This window comes from Mycteria americana, chromosome Z (genome assembly GCF_035582795.1).
Source record: "Mycteria americana isolate JAX WOST 10 ecotype Jacksonville Zoo and Gardens chromosome Z, USCA_MyAme_1.0, whole genome shotgun sequence".
NCBI classification, from domain to species: Eukaryota; Metazoa; Chordata; class Aves; order Ciconiiformes; family Ciconiidae; genus Mycteria; species Mycteria americana.
The window spans coordinates 75,408,452-75,426,926 of record NC_134396.1 but is presented as its reverse complement, the minus strand read 5'-3'; the positions used below and the strand labels follow the sequence as shown (position 1 = coordinate 75,426,926).

General features: G+C 39.2%; 1 protein-coding gene across 2 annotated transcripts in view; it reads left to right on the top strand.

Moving 5' to 3' along the window:
• TMEM161B (transmembrane protein 161B) overlaps positions 1–18,475 on the top strand; it is a 49,856-nt gene that overhangs the window by 7,595 nt on the left and 23,786 nt on the right. For both annotated transcript variants that reach the window (XM_075526780.1, XM_075526779.1), the window contains exons 2-5: positions 5,045–5,148; positions 10,561–10,641; positions 16,163–16,260; positions 18,024–18,180. In XM_075526780.1, the coding sequence (XP_075382895.1) occupies positions 5,045–5,148; positions 10,561–10,641; positions 16,163–16,260; positions 18,024–18,180 (440 nt within the window). The remainder of the gene's footprint in view (positions 1–5,044; positions 5,149–10,560; positions 10,642–16,162; positions 16,261–18,023; positions 18,181–18,475) is intronic.

Here is an 18,475-nt window from a genome sequence, read left to right as displayed (position 1 = left end):
GTGCAGGGTGGTGTGGAGAGGAGTCCTTGAAAACAACTAAACAGAGCAGAAGGGGGCCCACACAAGTACATAAACACAAACAAGGAAATAGGTGTACACAGATAATGAGGCCAGTGTTGAGGAGGAGAAGCTTTTAAACCTCTTCTGGGAAACTGATACATCTGAGTGCATCTCTGACCTGCCTGTACGCTAATGCATGCAGCATGGGGAGCAAATGGGAAAGTAGGGGGCCGTGTGAAGTTGCAGAGCTGTGATTTCATTGGGATAACAAAGATGCCATGGGACTTATGGTTGGACTCGATGATCTTAAAGGTCTTTTCCAACCTATACGATTTTGTGATTCTGGGATAGCTCATATGATTGGAGTGCTGCCATGGATGGATGCAGGCCCTTTAGAAGGACTGGCTGGGGTAGTGAAGAGGGGGACTTGCTCTTAAGTGAAAGAGCAGCAGGGATGCATGGAGGTCTGCCATGGGATGAATAGTGAACCATTTGAGAGCTTATGGGTAAGGACTAGAGGGCAGAGCAACATGGGTGATGTTGTTGGAGGTGTCTGCTGTAGATAGCCTTAATCATGAAGAAGTAGAAGATAAGGCCTTCTTTAGACAATGGGAAGAATCCTCAGGTTTCCAGGTGCTGGTCCCATAGGGTACTTCAGCTACCCCAATATCTTCTGAAGAGACAAGACAGCAGGGCACAGGCAATCTGGAAGATTTTTTTGTGTGCTTTGATGGCAGTTTCCTAACACAGGTGATTGAGGAGCTGATGAGGAGAGGTGCTGTGCTGGACCCCTCATACTTGCAAACAAGGAAGAACTGGTTGGTGATGTGACGGTCGTGCAGCCTTTGCTGCAGTGGCCATCAGATGGTAGAGTTCAGGATCCTGAGAGAAGGAAACGAGGCAAGTAGCAGGTTCACAATCCTAGACTTCAGGAGAGCAGACTTTGGCCTGATCAGGTCTCAGCTTGGAAGAATCCTATGGGATATGATCTTGAGGAGAAGGGGGGTCTGGGAAAGCTGGTTGACTTTCAAGGATCACCTCCTCCAAGCTCAAGGACAATCCATCCTGATGTACATGGATGAACACAGCTCATGACTAAGCTCAGACATAGGAAGGAAGTATGCGAGTGGTGGAAGCAGGGTCAGGTCACCCAGGAGAAATGCGGAGAAACTGTCTGAGCATGTGTCCTGGTTTCAGCTGGGATAGAGTTAATTTTCTTCTAGTAGCTGGTACAGTGCTTTGTTTTGGATTTAGTACGAGAATAAGGTTGACAGCACACTGATGTTTTAGTTGTTGCTAAGTAGTGCTTACGCTAGTCAAGGACTTTTCAGCTCCCCATGCTCTGCCTGGTGCACAAGAAGCTGGGAGGGGACCCAGCCAAGATAGTTGATCCAAACTGGCCAAAGGGCTGTTGTGGGCAGTCATAGACCCATAGACAACGATCATGGGCAGTATAGAAACTGGGGGGAATTGGCCGGGGAGCAGCGATCGCTGCTTGGGGAGCGGCTGGGCTGCTTGGTCAGCGGGTGGTGAGCAACTGCATTGTGCATCACTTGTTTTGTACATTCTCTTATCATTATTATTATTATTTTTCTTTTCCTTTGCTGTCCTATTAAACTAAACTGTCTTTATCTCAGCCCACAGGTTTTACTTTTTTTTTTTCCCCCCTATTCTCTCCCCCATCCCACAGCGAGGAGTGAGCGAGTGACTGTGTGGTGCTTGGTTGCCAGCTGGGGTTAAACCACGACAGCATGCAGGGGTAGGGTAAGGAAAACCAAAGCCCACTTGGGATTGTGTTTGACGCAGAACATGAATGGTAACAAGAAAGACCTTCTACAAGTATATCAACAGCAAATGTATTATGATGGAAAACGTGGGCGTGCTGCTGACTGCGGCAGGAGACTTGATGGCAAAGGACGTAGGAAAGACCGAGATACTAATGCTGCCTTTACCTTGGTCTTCAGTGATTAAGTTTGTCTTCAGAAATTCCAGGCTCCTCAGACCAGTAGAAGAGTCTGGAGCAATGAAGGCTTACCCTCCATGGAAGACTATCGTGTTAGGGAACATTTAAACAAATTGTAGATACACAAGTCCATGGGTCCTCATGGGATGCACCCATCAGGCCAGTGTTGTTGTGAGGTCACTCTCTTTGGCCACCCTCACTCTATCTTTGAAAGGTCATGGCAATCAGGGGAGATTGCTGAGGACTTCAGAAGTCAGGTGTTACTTCTGTCTTCAAGAAGTGAGAATATGGGAACTACAGGCTGGTCAGCCTCCCCTTGATCCCTGAGGAGGTAGTAAAGCAAATAACCCTGGAAACTAACCCCAAACTTATTAAAGACAAAAGGGTTTGGGGAGCAGTCAGCTTGGTTTTATAAAGGGAAAGTCATGCTTGACCAACTTGATGGCATTCTACAATGGAATGACTAGCTTGGTGGACAAGGTAGTAGATACTGTTTATTTTCACTTTAGCAAGGTTTTCAGCACTGTCTGCCGTAACATCCTCGTAGATGAACTGATGAAATATGGACTAGATAAGTGAGCAGCGAGGTGGACTAAAAACTGGCTGAGATGCTGAGCTCAAGTGTTGTGCAAAGTCCAGCTGAAGGCTGGTCACTAGTGATGTGCCCCAGGGGTTGATACTGGTGCCAGTGTTATTTAGCATCTTCATTAATGACCCGGAAAATAGAAGAGAGTGCACCCTCAGCAAGTTTGCAGGTGGTGCAAAACTTGGAGTGGCGGCTACGTCAGGTAGTTGTGTTGCCATTTGGAGGGACCTCTACAGGCTGGAGAAATGGGTCAACAGGATTCTCATGCTACTCAGCAAAGGGAGATGCCAATATTCCTGAGGAGGAATAAGCCCAGGCACCAGTGCATGCTGGGGGCTGTCCACCTGGAAAACAGTTTGGCAGAAAAGAACCTGGGGGTCCTGGAGATTGTTAAGTTGACCATAAGCCAGCAGTGAGCCCTTGTGGCAAAGGCGGCCAACAGCACCCTGGGCTGCCTTATGCTGAGAATCACCAGCAGGTTGACAAAGGTGCTCACCTCTGCTCAGCACTGGTGAGACACTGGGGTGCTGCATCTGGTTTTGGGTTCCCCAGTAAAAGAGAGACATGGGCTTACTGGAGAGAGTCCAGCTCAGGGCCTCAAAGATGGTGAAGAGACTGGACCATCTGTCATATGAGAGGTGGAGAGAGCTGGGACTGTTGAGCCTAGAGAAGGGTCAGGAGGCGTCTTACCCATGTGTCTAAATGGGGAGGAATAAGGAAGGTGGAGTGAGACTTTTCCCAGTGGTGCCCAGTGAAAGAACAAGAGGCAGTGGGCACAACACAGAATATTCCATTTAAACATAAGCAAGAAAAAACTATTTAAGGTGAGAACGGTCAAACACTGGCACAAGTTGCCCAGAGAGGTTGTGGAGTCTCCGTCCTTGGAGATGTTCAAAACCTGACCGAACACATGGCTCTGAGCAACCTGCTCTAGTTGACCTTGTTCTTAGCAGGGGAGCTTGGTCTGGCTGATTTCCAGAGGTCCCTTCCAGCCTCAGCTGTTTCACCATTCTGTAAGAATTGCTCTTTCCTTTCCCAGATTATCTTTACATTGAGAGAAACTTCTGGTAAAAATAACATGTGGTTAAATTTCCTCCAAGAGAACAGGTACGCTAGGTGGGAGAAGATGTGTTGGAACACTGGCAGTAGTGCGTGCTGTGCTGATAGTGAGGTGTTCTTGAGGGATGAATCGTACTTCTTCCTTTGGGGAATTTTGGAGAAAATGTTTCTGAAGTGTATTAGCTAATCTATATTTTATTTGCTGATGGTTAATTGTGTACTGCTTCCATATGTAGAAATACTTTTGCCTCCTGACCTTCTATAGCACATTGCATTATTACAAAGCTAGTGAAGTGTAATTCCCAATTTCTACAACTATAGATGGAAATATTTTATCTTCAAAATATTGTTAGTAAATAGCAATATCCAAAAGTTGATATCTAAGAATGAAAGTGAGTATGAACTTTTATATGTCACTGCTCAATGTAGCATTTTGTGTGCTGATTGAAAAAGTGCCTGTATTCCTTTCCATGAAAAGTATTCTGAAAAACAGTTTAAAACAGCAGAAATAGCTTAATTGGTTGATTCTTAGTGTCTTTTCACTTGCATGTTTTTGTAAATTTCCCTTGCATATCTGTTTGATACTTTTTACTATTGCTTGTGATGTTTTAAGCATGATAATCTTGCATGTAAATAGATGAAATATGGTGTTCATGCTTCACACTGGTTTTTAATGTGGTGCTAGTATTAGCTGATAGAATTTCATGTACAGGATAAAAGTAATACGATGCAACATTTCACTCATTGTTATTTAGCTTTAGAAGTTTAAAGTTGCTTTATTTAAAAAAAACCAACACAACAACCAACAGTCAGAATTAAAGCTTGCTGAGTGACCAGGAATGAGATTGACGCTGGCTCTGCTGATGTGCCAAATGCTGATCGGGAGCTGGACGTCAAAGTGAAGCTGTGTTGATTCCTGTGTGCCCTCCCCTCCCTTCCCCACCTGTGCCTGCAGTTCAGCGAGGAACAAATGCTCTGCCCTAACCAAAGGCTGAAATTTCAGGACGTGGATGTTGTCAATTATTGTTAATTCTGGTGGGTTTGTGTGGTGTCAGCTGTTAAATCGTGTCAGAACTGAAGAGAACACAAAAAACAAGGTTGTAATTAGTGATGTAATTTTAAGGTATAATGTCTTGTGAAATGCCACGTCCACATGTGGCCTTACAGTCTGTGAAACAGGGGACATGCGTTACTGGCCTCGTGACCTGGCAATGCCTTTTCCCTTCAATGAAGCATGTAGCTGACTATAGCAAGTTCCAGGGCATTTCTTGAAAACTGATACGGTATGTTTTTTTTCCCCCTCTAGTTTAAAAAGAACAAAAAAATGTTATCCCTACCATACAAGGTGTTTTTAATTTTTTAATCTTTTTTTTTAAAGGTACTTCAGCACTTTTCTAAAACACATATTGACTTGTTATTAACTTATTCCTCTACAGGGTGTGATAGGAGTACAGTTGGTGGTTACCATGGTAATGGCTAGTGTCATACAGAAGATCATACCTCACTACTCTCTTGCTCGTTGGCTTCTCTGTAGTGGCAGGTAAGATAAGAAACAGTTGCTATACTGTGTGTGAATATGGTAATGCAATTATGCATTAGAGTAGTAACAGTAAAACATACTAATTTAGGTTGTTTTCTTGAAAAGTAATTAATCTGCTGTTCTTAAATTTATTACCGTAGCATTGTGACACCTGACTTGCAGGCTCAAGGTATAAAAACAGTGTTGCTGTAAAAGAACAGACTTGTTTGTTGCTATTAATTGTATTAAAGTTAGCGGTTGTCCAGCTCTTTTATTATTAAAGGCACAAGCTACATGCTGAATACAAGACACTGAAGAATGGAAGGGTTTTTTTCTCTATACTTCCTCAGTGTTCTTGATAATCCACCTGCTGATTAGCCTTGCATATAAAGAGTGCTTAGGTATTTATCAAAAATTCTATTTTTTTTTAATACTTCATAGGACAGGATTAGTATAAATTTCAATACACTACTTCCTCATAACAATAGATCAAACAGACATAATGAGTTGCAAGGGGAGCATTCCCTGTGTGGCTGTATCCGTCATAACAACAAAAACCAGCAGCTGTTTTGAATATAAATCAGTGTCTTAAATATTAAAAGAATCATAGACACTGTGTTTTTTCATTTGGGAAGAAAAATACTTTGTATGATTAGAAGGTAGTGTGCTGTCTTTTGTAATTGTTAAATTTTTGAGAATACCAAATCTCTACTCCCTGATTTCTGAAGGGGTATCCTTGAATAATAATGTGCTCCATAGGAGTCTTAACCAGTCTCATACAATTTTCCATTGCCTTTTTTCCTCTGCACCTCAGAATTACCAACTTTTTTCTTTTTTGTTTTCTGCTTTTCATCACCCAAAGAGTTGCTAATGAAAAATGACTCTAAATGTTGTTTAGTTGCGTGTTAGGTATCACTGGTTAGGTATAATGGAAAACAGTAATTGTCAGGTGAGTAATATGAACAGGAATCACTCTTAATTGTTGTGTGAAGTTTCGTTGTTGACCACATATGCAGGGTATTGATCACTTTTTTGTGCTCTAAAAAGACTGTTACATTAATGAATATGAAATTACATACCATTTATTTTTAAGGTGTGTTACTACCATAGTGGTTTTTATCAGCAATTATTCAAATGAAATTTCCTACTTTTAATGTCCAATTTAAAAGATTTATTTAAATTTTTATTTCAAAATTTAAGTATTTAATTGCTCTTTTTAAAGAATTGCTTGATAGTATGCCCATGTTCTTCATTCTTGTGAAGCTTTCACTTTCTGTATCCTTGTTCTAAGGCATGCCTTGTGCCAATGATAGGGAGAGGTTTGCTGTTCAAATATTTTTCATAATCCTTTTCTCCTTTTATCTTTGCACACCTGCAGATTGATAAGTACATAAAGCAGGATTTCTGCACTTGTGGTTATGGAATTCTGCTCCCACTGAAGTCAATGGGAGTCTTATTATTGCCTTTCATCTTAGTAGCCTTGAAAATCTCATTGTTGCTTTTCAGTGTTCTTCTATTTATCTGGTAACTATTTTAGTGCATTGTAATTTCAGTCATTGTGAATAATGTCCTGAATACAAGAGTTATGTAAAGAGCCAGAAATAATTCTGTGTTCCAGAAATAAAAACAATTCAGAAGCTTCACTGCAACAAGGATCTGAATTTTAATGACAGAAAGAAAAACAGTTCTCTTCTTAGTTTAGCTGACAAACTATCTTTTATGTTAACCCATTTTCTTTAGTGCTGTCTATTTGCCAGCAGAGTTTTCTTTGACAGACCTGTGTGGGAGGGGTTGTAGAGGGTTTTATACGCACCTAAGTATACAGGCACAGGCAGACACATTCTTAAGCAGTCCAGCTTTCCTAGGAAAAGTTACCACCTGATCCTCCTTTCCTTTGTCAATATACTTCAACTAGTCTTTGGTTCCCAAAACTGGTTTTGAAGTTATTTGGCTTAAGTGTTTTTCTTCCAAAGGGTTGGGAGACTTTTCTAAGCAAGGTAGTCTGAAATGTCTACGGATAGCCTTTGCCAAATGAGAGGGAGGATAAACACGTTACCAGACAAGCCAGAAACTCTTAAGTGGCCAGTTGGCTTCAACATGCCTGTATGTGTACATTCAAAGTCCATTAAAAGGAAACATAGACACTTCAAAATTTAAAAGAATTGTTAGAATGGGTAGACATAAGATATTCATTTACAGAATGAACAGCTATCATTGACTGTTGAAAAACTATTTACTCAAATTTGTAAACAAATACAAACTTTTTCAGTCAATGCTCTTTTCGGAGCTTGAACAGAATTTGAATATTCGTATTTATTGAAGTCAATGAATTGGCAGCTAAGTATCTGCATAGGCCTTTGCATTTTTAACTAATAAAACATTCCCTACCACAATGTTGCTTTTAAGTTGCTCAGCTATGTTCTATTTTCAGGCCACTTCAGGAAGACAGGACAAAACGGATGTTTTGTTGTGCATTCATTAATGACCTTCATTCAAATTAACTGGGGCATATCTGTGCTGCTGTTGCTATTCAGACTAACTTGGATATGTCAAAGCTACAGAGTAATCAGTCGTGGGATCTTAAGTTTTAAACATATATAAACTAAAGCAGATACGAACTACTTTTTTTTTTTTTTAGTTCTACCTTTATGAAAATGTTTGTTCAGATCTCTTGGTTTTGAGATTTTAAATGGAAGATGTGTAGGGTTTAACAACTAAAAAATCCCCAAACTCTTGTATCCTATTAGTTGTAATTGTGAATCACTTGCAACATAATTCTGTTGTGTAATTAAGAGCAAATTGTGGTTTAAGTGTTTGATTTGTGTTAGCATGTTACAGAGAACAAGAATTTTGTCTATTCTACTGTAATAGGTACTGTTTCTCTATCTGTGCAGGGAAGATTGTGAAAAATTAGCTTCCAACACAGGTGGTTTTCATCATTAGAGAACTACTTGTGGTATTCTCAGCATGCCAAGTTCAGATCTGGGAGATGGTGAATGACAAAGCAGAAGACTCTCTGCTTTCCCCCACTTTCTCTAGGTCGTGTGAAAGATAGGAAGAAGTTAGCATCTCCAATGTAGTTTGTCTTCTTGGATGAAAAGGTAGATGCTCTGGTTTCTGTGTGATTCTCAGTCTTAACAAAGTCTCTTTCGCAGCAAAGCTTGCAAACACCAAATTTTTCAGCTGGGAACACACATGATAAAAATAATGAAGTAACTTTCACTCTTACTGATGCATCAAAAAAACCACAAACAAAATTCAGTCCCTCTTCTCCCCCCCAAAACTCCTTGTTTGTGCAAAGTCTGTAGTAGTTGCCATTTTCAGTTTTTGAACTGGCAGTGAATTCCTTCAAGGGCAATTTGCAGCGTGCAATGGTTTGGATCTCTGTGATGTATTATTGGTTGGTACTGAAGTTCTTTTCTCTTAGTTCTCTAATTTTCTAAGAATTTCTAGAAAGCAACTGTGTTGCTTTCTAATTTGTGTTAACCGGTGTCAACAGTTAGTGGCCTCCTACTCCAGAAAAGTACTTCCACATAAATACAGATAAATTTCCTAAGTCTGTTCCTGTTAATACTTGGGCTCCTTTGCCTCAGCATTTCAGAATGGAGATCAGAGCGACATCTTTCCTGGATCTGGACAGCAGCCTTCCCTTGTTGAATGTGGAAAAGGCCTTGTTTCAGCTACTAAGTTTCTTGACATGCTTAGAGATTAAGGTAAAATGTACCATCTTAGAGACTTAACCATCTCTGTTTTTCCTCTTCAGAATTTCCTTGCCACTACTTACCTTTTAAATAAATGAGCAATGGATGGTGCATTGATTTGTGAAAGTTGAAAAACTTGCAGCTCAGCTACATGTAAATTAGTGATTTTTTTTTTTTAATAGCACTTTTTCCAGTAGGAGGTGACGATATCACTGAGGAGGTGTTTAGGAACGGAATATTGATGTTATGATCTCCTCTGCCTAAGAAAAAAGACTGGTAATGGTTATTTGATAATAGCTATTCCGGATTCTGGAAAATTACTGTTTTTTTGAGATGCGTAATTATACTTTATAAAATTGTTTAGAATATGATGGGTAATTGTACTAGTATAATTATTCTAGTGAACTTTTTCCAGTATTGGTACAACCTTGTTTGCTGTATTTGGTGATAACTTGAAAATTTGGTGTTTCGAGAAGTGAAGGCTTTTCACTTGAATGACAAAGCGGCAAAGCTTCTAATTATGTATAAGCATCTCATATGCTGAAGAGAACTGAAGTTTAGCTGTGGTTGTTCAGTTCAGGCAGGGTTGGTACTTTCACACAAGGGTATTTTCATAGAATCATAGAATACCAGGTTGGAAGGGACCTCAAGGTTCATCTGGTCCAACCTTTCTTGGCAAAAGCATGGTCTAGACAAGACGGCCCAGCACCCTGTCTGGCCGGATCTTAAAAATGTCCCATGTTGGGGAATCCACCACTTCCCTGGGGAGATTATTCCAATGGCTGATTGTTCTCACTGTGAAAAATTTTCCTCTTGTGCCCAATTGGAATCTCCCCAGGATTAGCTTGTACCCATTACCCCTCGTCTTTTCCATGTGACTTCTTGTAAAAAGGGAGTCTTCATCTTCTTTGTAGCCACCCTTCAAATACTGGAACGTGGTGATAAGGTCTCCCCTAAGCCTTCTTTTCTCAAGACTGAACAAACCCAGTTCTCCCAGCCTTTCCACATATGGCAGGCTTCCCAGTCCTTTGATCATCTTTGTGGCCCTTCTTTGGACCCTCTCCATCCTGTCCACATCTTTTTTGCGTAGCAGGGACCAAAACAGAACACAATATTCCAAGTGTGGCCTGACAAGAGCTGAGTAGAGTGGGATAATGACTTCTTTATCTCTGCTGGTGATGCCCTTGTTGATGCACCCAGCATCCTGTTGGCTTTCTTTGCCACAGCAGCACACGGTTCACTCATCTTGAGCTTGTTGTCCACCAGGACCCCCAGGTCCCTTTCCACAGAGCTGCTCCCCAGCTGAGTGGATCCCAGCCTGTGCTGCCCTCCTGGATTATGTTTTCCCAGGTGCAAGACCCTACACTTGTCCTTGCTGAACTTCATAAGGTTCTTGTTAGCCCACTCTTCCAGCCTATCCAGGTCTTCTAAGATAAAATTAGAAATTAATTTTAGAAAATTAGAAATTTTAGAAATTCTTAGAAAATAGTTCTAGAAATAAAAAATTTCTAGAAAATTTTAGAAAATTCTCTAAGAGAAAATGAGTATGTTTTCCACCCATGCAGGGTGACTCTCTCTTCTGAAGTGTGAGCAATTCCTTTGCTTAGGTGTTGCAAATGGCCAGTGTTTTTAATATGCATATAGATCTGTGTTGATATGTAGGTTTTTTTAAAAAAACCCACTAAATTGCTAATACTGATACTGTTTTACTTGAGATTTTCTTTTTCTTTAGTTTACGGTGGTATCAGCATCCTACTGAAGAAGAACTACGGATTCTTGCAGGGAAACAAAGAGGGAAGAGCAAAAAAGATAGGTAAATACTTGTTTTAAGATTTTTCCTTCCCCCCCCCCCCCCCCAGCATAACCCATATAATAACTTTGCCAGCCAACTTTTGTTTTTGTGTGAGTTGAAAACTGTTAGTTGCATATGACTGCCCTGCTTACATTAATTTTCACAACTCTGTACTGAAGTGTGTTCTTTCAGTTTAACAGAGAGTTGAATATGCCCAAATTGTGCAGGACTGGATGATTTCCAGTCCACAAAATTGGTCTGTGAAATTGCTAATTTGGTGGCAAGGAGTTTTTTTTAGTGAATGTATTTATTTGGATGGAAACTTAGGAAAGCAAATCTTCTATAGGATTGAAGCTCTTCATCTTGAAGCAAGGGAAGAAAGATTTGAGTATAGTAGCTCAACATAGGATTACTATGAGTCACCGCTCTTACACAGCTGTGAAAAAGGTAAATGTGCTCCTAGGATGTATTAGGTGAGGTATTTGTAGTAGCAGAGATAGGGAAATATTAATCCCCTTGGACAAGGCACCAGTGTAGAACTTTATCTGGATTACTGTGTACAGTTCTGATCACTCATGTTCAAGAAAAATGAGTTTGTACATGAGCAGGTGAACAGAGGGCTGCTAGGATCATCCCAGGAGACAGCAAGTCTGTCTTACGAGAGGAGGCTAAAAGAGCTTGGCTTGTTTAACCTAGCAAAAGACAACTGAGAGGGATGGGATAGCTGTCTATCAGCTTGAGGTGGAAATAGATTCCTGACGTTCAGGCATGAAGTTCTGGAACAGCTTTCCAGAATTACAACTGTAGCAACAACCAAGACATCTTGAGGTGGTGGAGCTGCTATGTTGATGCAAGATTTCTGAATTGGCTGTGTTTAAAACAAACCAACCCCTCTGGCTTTCTTTTTGGTGACATAGGAGCTTTCCTTTAGTACTTTTTCTTTTATTCCAGTATGATCTCTTTTATAATCCACAAACTGCACGTATAATCTGTTCGTTGTAATGTCATTTTTCTTCTGTTTTGTAGTTCTTAAGCTACATGGTTAGCAACCTTATTTGCTAACCTTAGCACCCCACACTTTGGGGTAAAGAATTAAGTTGTTCCTTTAATATTAAATAACTTTAATTTCACATGTTTGTTGCAATAATCTTTCAAATTCAGAAACTCATTTTATCTAACAGTTTTCTGTAACAAATTGAGGCAAAATAATTGTGAGTAGCGTTACAATTTATAACTGTCCATTTAACCAGTAATATTTATTCATATATAAAATTAACTTTAATTATGTAACTATAACTTTAAGTCCACCCATAGGAGCCTTAAACAGAGTAACATGATCACATTGCCAAATAATAATTGTACATTGCTCTTATTGCCTTTCCTCAGCCTTGCCAGTCTTTTGCCATCCAAAACATGTGTGTTCTCACTTTCACCAGAGCAATTACATGTTCTCAGCTGAGTGGAAGCATGGCTTGTTAATGTGTACTGACATACAAGCTTAAATTTTGTAACCTTCGGAAAATTTACTGTGAATTTTAGTAGGAACCTGTATCACAAGTCACCTACATATGCATTAAGTCCTTTTTCAGTTACTAAACTTCTAGGTTTAATGTTTCAAATGTGATGCTATGTTTTCATGTCTGTGCAGTCAAATTTTGTTGGTGTGATTTGGCTATAAGATTGATATAATTATCTTACTGTATTAACATGTAAATTGTAATAGTTGTAGGTAGTTGTTTTTACTAGAGTAAATGTTAATCACAGGGGGATGTGAAACTTCAGAGACACCAGGATGGTAATGTGGAGGCTTAAATGATGCTTTCTTTGCTTTGCTGTTGTAACAACAGAACGAATAATACACTTACTTTTTAGTCAATAAACATATCTCTGTGTCCTCTAAAGAACCGGCTGCTGTTGGACAAGAACCGTAGTTTAAAGTAGGAGTTGTTCCTATTGAGTTGATTTGGATGTGCTGTTTTAGGTTGCATAAAACAGAATGCAGCACTCCTTTGAGCCAAGGAGATGCGAAACAGATGGTGTAGGAGAAATAAAGACGCATCTTTTTGATTCTCCCCATGTCTTTTCAAGATAAAGAATTTGCTATGTCAAGCCCATAGTCTTGTAAAATGTAGTACCTGCTCTTTGCTTAAATACTTTTCCAATATGAACTAGTTAAAAGGGAAATGGTGGAAGGACGTCCCAGGAACTTGCTTGAAAATGAGCCTTAGAAACAGCTATAGTGTGAACTTGTCCATTTTATTCAATGCGTATTACACTTCAGTATATTATGCTACAGGTTATAATAGCACATGAATATTAGGCAGATTTTCTATTTCAGAATCGTTTGCGTTATATTAAATCGTTAGGCTAATGGAAAGGTCCATAGCTACTATGAATTACTGTGAATTAAAGCTGTCAATGATCCTGGGTATGTTCTGACGGTATCTCTTGGATTATGGGTCCCCCAGGATAAGTAAAGTGCAGGAACACCCAATTTTGAGCCGAAATGTCTTCAGTTATCAAAATGCTCCTCTCACTCAAGATGATGGTACTCTTGGGTGTGTGCAGTAGGAGAACATCAAGAGTACAACTGGGGGCAGGGAAGCACACAGAAGCTTGCAGATAGCAGTGTTTGGGACTTCTTGTTTAGACTTGAGCACCTGAATTTTTTGACTAATGCTTTAGATTTCTATCCTCAGTTTTCAGTTTGTCCATTAAAATTCTTGTGCTTTGGATGATACTAAGAATTAATATCTCCTGAAAAAGATAATATTTATTAATATTTTTTGCTTGTATTCTCATTTCACACATTAGCTGAGAGGACATAATTCCTTAAAAATAAGTTCATGATTGATTGAATTTCTTTTTAATGCTTATGTCCTAATAGCTTGTCTTTCTATGGAAAATTGTTGTGGTTTAGCCCCAGACGGCAACTAAGCACCACGTAGCCGCTCGCTCACTACCCCCCCACCCCCACTGCAGTCGGATGGGGAAGAGACTCAGAAGAGTAAAAGTGAGAACACTCGTGGGTTGAGATAAGGACAGTTTAATAGGGAAAGCAAAAGCCACCCACGCGAGCAAAGCGAAGCAAGGAATTCCTTCACTGCTTCCCATGGGCAGGCAGGTGTTCAGCCATCTCCAGGAAAGCAGGGCTCCAGCACGCCTAATGGTGACTTGGGAAGACAAACGCCATCACTCCAAATGTCCCCCCCTTCCGTCTTCTTCCCCAGCTTTATATACTGCCCATGAGGCCATATGGTATGGAATAGCCCTTTGGCCAGCTGGGGTCAGCTGTCCCGGCTGTGCCCCCTCCCAGCTTCTCCTGCACCTGGCAGAGCATGGGGAGCTGAAAAGTCCTTGACTGGTGTAAGCACCGCTCAGCAACAACTAAACCATCAGTGTGTTATCGACATTATTCTCATACTAAAACCCAAAACACAGCACTATACCAGCCACTAGGAAGGAAATCAACTCTATCCCAGCCGAAACCAGGACAAAAATCCACCTCTCCTTTTCTAATTTTGGAGGTGCTGTTCCAAAATGTGGCAGAGTTTACTGTTTCCTTCTAGGGTTTTTAAGTTTTGGTTTTGATTTTTTTTTTTTAACCTAACAAAACATTTTCTGATTTGCTGTAATGATTTTTTTTTTTAAATAGTGATGAGGTAAATTTTACTCTGGTTAGTAATGGTAATCTCTCAGCACAATTTCATGTAACTTGACTTTGTTCAGGTTCTTTTAAGAGCATCCTGTTTTCTTCAATTTAAAGTCTAGTAGTGTGGCTTATTTTTCAGGAAAGTGAAGATCATGATGTTGGTATAGTTTCAGAGCTCCAGATGAAAATACGCCTTTAAATATGTCATTTTTTTATGGTCTTTACATGTATCTGTGCTGTGAAAAATGATTCCTTAAAGATCTGTTAGTTCTAACCAACAATTTGGAAAACATAGTCTAACTTCATATTATACATATAAGACATACTTTGTTTATACCATATTTCAAATATGATTCAGTAGAACTGTAAAAGGAGCGCAGTGGTGGCTAGAAGAAAGGCTTCTACACAAGGAAGAGAAGCGTAAGACTTGCTAGTCTGGGAACTGGCTGAGGGAGGGTTTTGCAACAGGTACGTATCCAGTGTGCACAGAGGCTGGATAGGCAGTAGTAAACTTACTACTGTGTTATACAAGGAGGCACCAAATGACATTAGTAGAGTAGATTTAAGGACTTCTCAATTTGTGACACACATTGTGGAACTTGGTGCCACAAGACACTACGCAGCTCAACAAATTTCAGACTGGTTCAGAAAGGGATTAGGCAAATTCATGTAATGTTTGAAAAATGATGGTTTCAGAAGACGCAACCCCTCGCTCCGATTATCCTCAAGTTGCTTAATGCTGGAAGCCAGCAGGCGTTTAGCAGTGTGAGGGTCAACCTTTGGTTGCCTTATTCCTTCCATTTCTATAAGCAAGTAGCCACCTGTATGAGAGGGGCAAATGAATCTGCGTGTTACTCTTTATGAAGCCCCTGTGTATTGCTGTCATGCTCTGCAGTGATGGCTAAAACCTGGAACACAGCTTTGAACCCTGGTGCTGTATCGCAATGTACTTAGCCTTGTCTAACTCCCCAAAGAGAGCACGATGGATTATTTCTTTTCAAGATGTACTGGATCTCTAGGATTGCTAGTAATACTGCAATAAATTTTTTTTTTTGCTTATTTTCATGAGCGGAATATGAATTGAAAGAAGCCAGCAGTATTTCTACACATGCCCTTTTAGATTAGAAAACTATCTTAAAAATGTCTTTGCTCGATGGCTAGTAGGATGGATGTTTCAAAGATCTAAGTTAGTGCAGCTCATGCGATGTACTTGCTAAGCACCGTGTTGTGACAAAAAGGCATAATCTTTTTTGGGAAATTTTTTTTTTTTACTTTTTCCTTATCAACTATCTTCTGAGATAGATTACAGCTTGTTGTTATTTCCAGTGAACATTCAATAAATTAACACTGCCAAGTCTGTCTGTCTTGTTTGTTTACTTTCAATCCGAAGACTTTAACATTCCGGCCTTTCAGCATCCTGGTCTAGACCTCAATTAAAAATTCTCAGTTTAGCTTTGATTTTCTTCAGGGTATCTGTATAGTAGGGTGGGCATATTCTGCACTGTAGGTGCACTCGTATCACTAACCGTTTGAGAATGTAGGAACTTACTAGAACACCCTGTAGCTCCCTGAACAATCAGTGGGCTGAAGTAAATACTGGCCACTGGATCTTGCACTAAAATATGCTCAGGATGCAGCATATAGAAGCAGTTTAAACCCATACCACAGTAGTATGTCAGAGCCTTGCCAGATAAAGCGAGGAATCATTGATATACCTGGTTTCTCAATATTTTAACTTGAATTAATGCTTTTAGCTAGCTAGATAAAAATATTTGCATTTGGCAAAAAAGTGGTCTGCACTTTTCTTAAATTTGAAATGCCATTATACACTAAATGTTTATTTTATCATATCCACATGTGTATTATCTATTTATTTATTTATTTTTACAGAAAATATAATGGTCATATTGAAAACAAACCCCTAACCATTCCAAAAGACATCGATCTTCATCTGGAAACAAAATCTGTGACTGAAAGGGACACTATCGGTAAGAATAAGTCGATGCAGACGATAATATATAATTTCAAATATATCCTGATTCTTTCCATCAAGTGTTTATTTGTGATGAATGCTGGAATATCTTTTTTTATAGACAATGAATGAATAGAAGTACAACTGATAATAAACTTAAATGAGAAGGCAGGAATTAAGGCTGTCTCCTTTGCTGTTCCATGGGTGATGTCTTAATAGCAGTGTTATGGAAAAGGACGAGTAGGTGAAATCCAGCATAAGGCGCGTCTGTTATTGTATTAGGCGTCCATAGCAATGTGAGACAACACCAAAAGGATCACATTATAGTCTATTTGAGATGGAGATCATAGCTCTGTACAAGAAAATTACAATTGGCAGATGTTGAAACATACACTTCCTGCTCACCTAACATAGGAAATGTGCTGTAGCATTGAAACCTAGACCTTTCAACCACACATCTGAAACAGTGGGGTAAAATGCTTAGAAACTGAAAGTGACAGCAGAGAAATAAGCAGCATTAAGTGTTTTGGAAGTTGCTATTTTTTTAAATGGTCATTTTTGATTCCTTAATCATAACCAGTCATTCTGTTACAGAAAACTCATGTACGGATATGGATGTATGTATGATATGTATTTTCTTCCTATCTACATTTTTATATGCATGTATTCTATGCATAAATATAGAAAGAAAGGAAGCATAGTCCTATGCAGGAGATTTCTCAGCTTAAATTATCGGAGACAGTGTAGAAAATACCGTTCACAGAAATGCAGAGTTTTTTGAAGCTGGCAACTATATAAACAAAGATTCACAGGTTTCAATTACGGTTATTTGCTTGAAATGATAGCATTTAACTGTCTCCCTGAGTATTTATAGATCCTGATACAGTGTAGGGATTAACTGTCTTTAGGAAGTTATCTATACAAACTTTTGTTGAATCTAACCAGATAGTTATTTCAAAATCTAATCAGATAGTTATTTCAAAATAAGTATAGGACTTGGAAATACCTGACTTTGGCTGATTTCATGTGTTTGACATCAGGTAGCTTGTAGTCAACTGACAAATGCTCAATAATATTTTGTGACTTTTTAACCGTGTAGATGTAGGGAAGGTATTTGGGAGGGACAGGCTGCATTTCACTGTCACAAATTGTTCTTTGCAGTTCCCAGCACCTATGGGAGCTCTCTCTTTGTAAATCACCTAGCCTGCATGCAACACAGTATGATCCCCAGAATTTTTACAGTGGAATTTACACAATGATTTATTGCTGTACACAAGATATGAATAAATCTGGAAGAACAAACCATCAGTATCTTAGATTTTTTTTTTTTTAAAGAAAAAGAGGAAGTGATTATATGTGGTATTGTAAATAACTGCCAGTGAGCTTTTAGTATTTAACAGAGAGTCAAAAAAACCTCTTACCTGGGATTGGAGCTAGACACAACTGGAGAATTTTCTGTCATGATGTTGAAATCTAAATTAATTTTGAATTGAAGATGTTAATGTATAAAAGCTGAGATGATAAAATAGTAAAATCTCGTAGCCTTATACATTTGACTAGTAATTAAGTATTGAATAACAGAACCGAAGAGTGAAGTTCAGGCTGTTGAGTGGAAAAAAATGTGGCTTTTTTGCTGTTGTTGCTCTTTACTTGAATGATCTGGGTCTACTTAGACCTCAGTTAATTGAAAACATTTTTAAATTGTCACTGCACTCTATGTATGTCAGTAACTGCCTTAAAATATAACACCTTTAACATTTATAAACTTGTATTTTTCAGCATTGCATTATTTTCCGGAATATCAGTGGTTGGTGGATTTCACTGTTGCAGCTACAGTTGTGTATGTGGTGACAGAAGCCTATTACAGTATTGTGAAGCCTTCACAAGAAATGAATATCAGCATAGTGTGGTGTCTGCTTGTCTTGGCTTTTGCAATGTATCCTTTTCTGTTTTCTTGAATCACTCTGCTCCAAATAGTTTACATCATTCTACAGTTCATGGAAAGCTCTGTATTGTTGATTGGCAGGATACACAAATATTTAGCATTTGGAAAAAGGATCGCGTAAGCTAGTGCCATTGTTGGGTAACATATATGCTGTACGTGCTCTTTGTACATGCTGATATCAATAGCTTGTTACCATTAATACCAAACCATTTATGGAAAAAATACATGTATGTGAACATACAGTTAGTGCTCATCTGTAGTATATAGTGGTTTTAAACTAATTTGG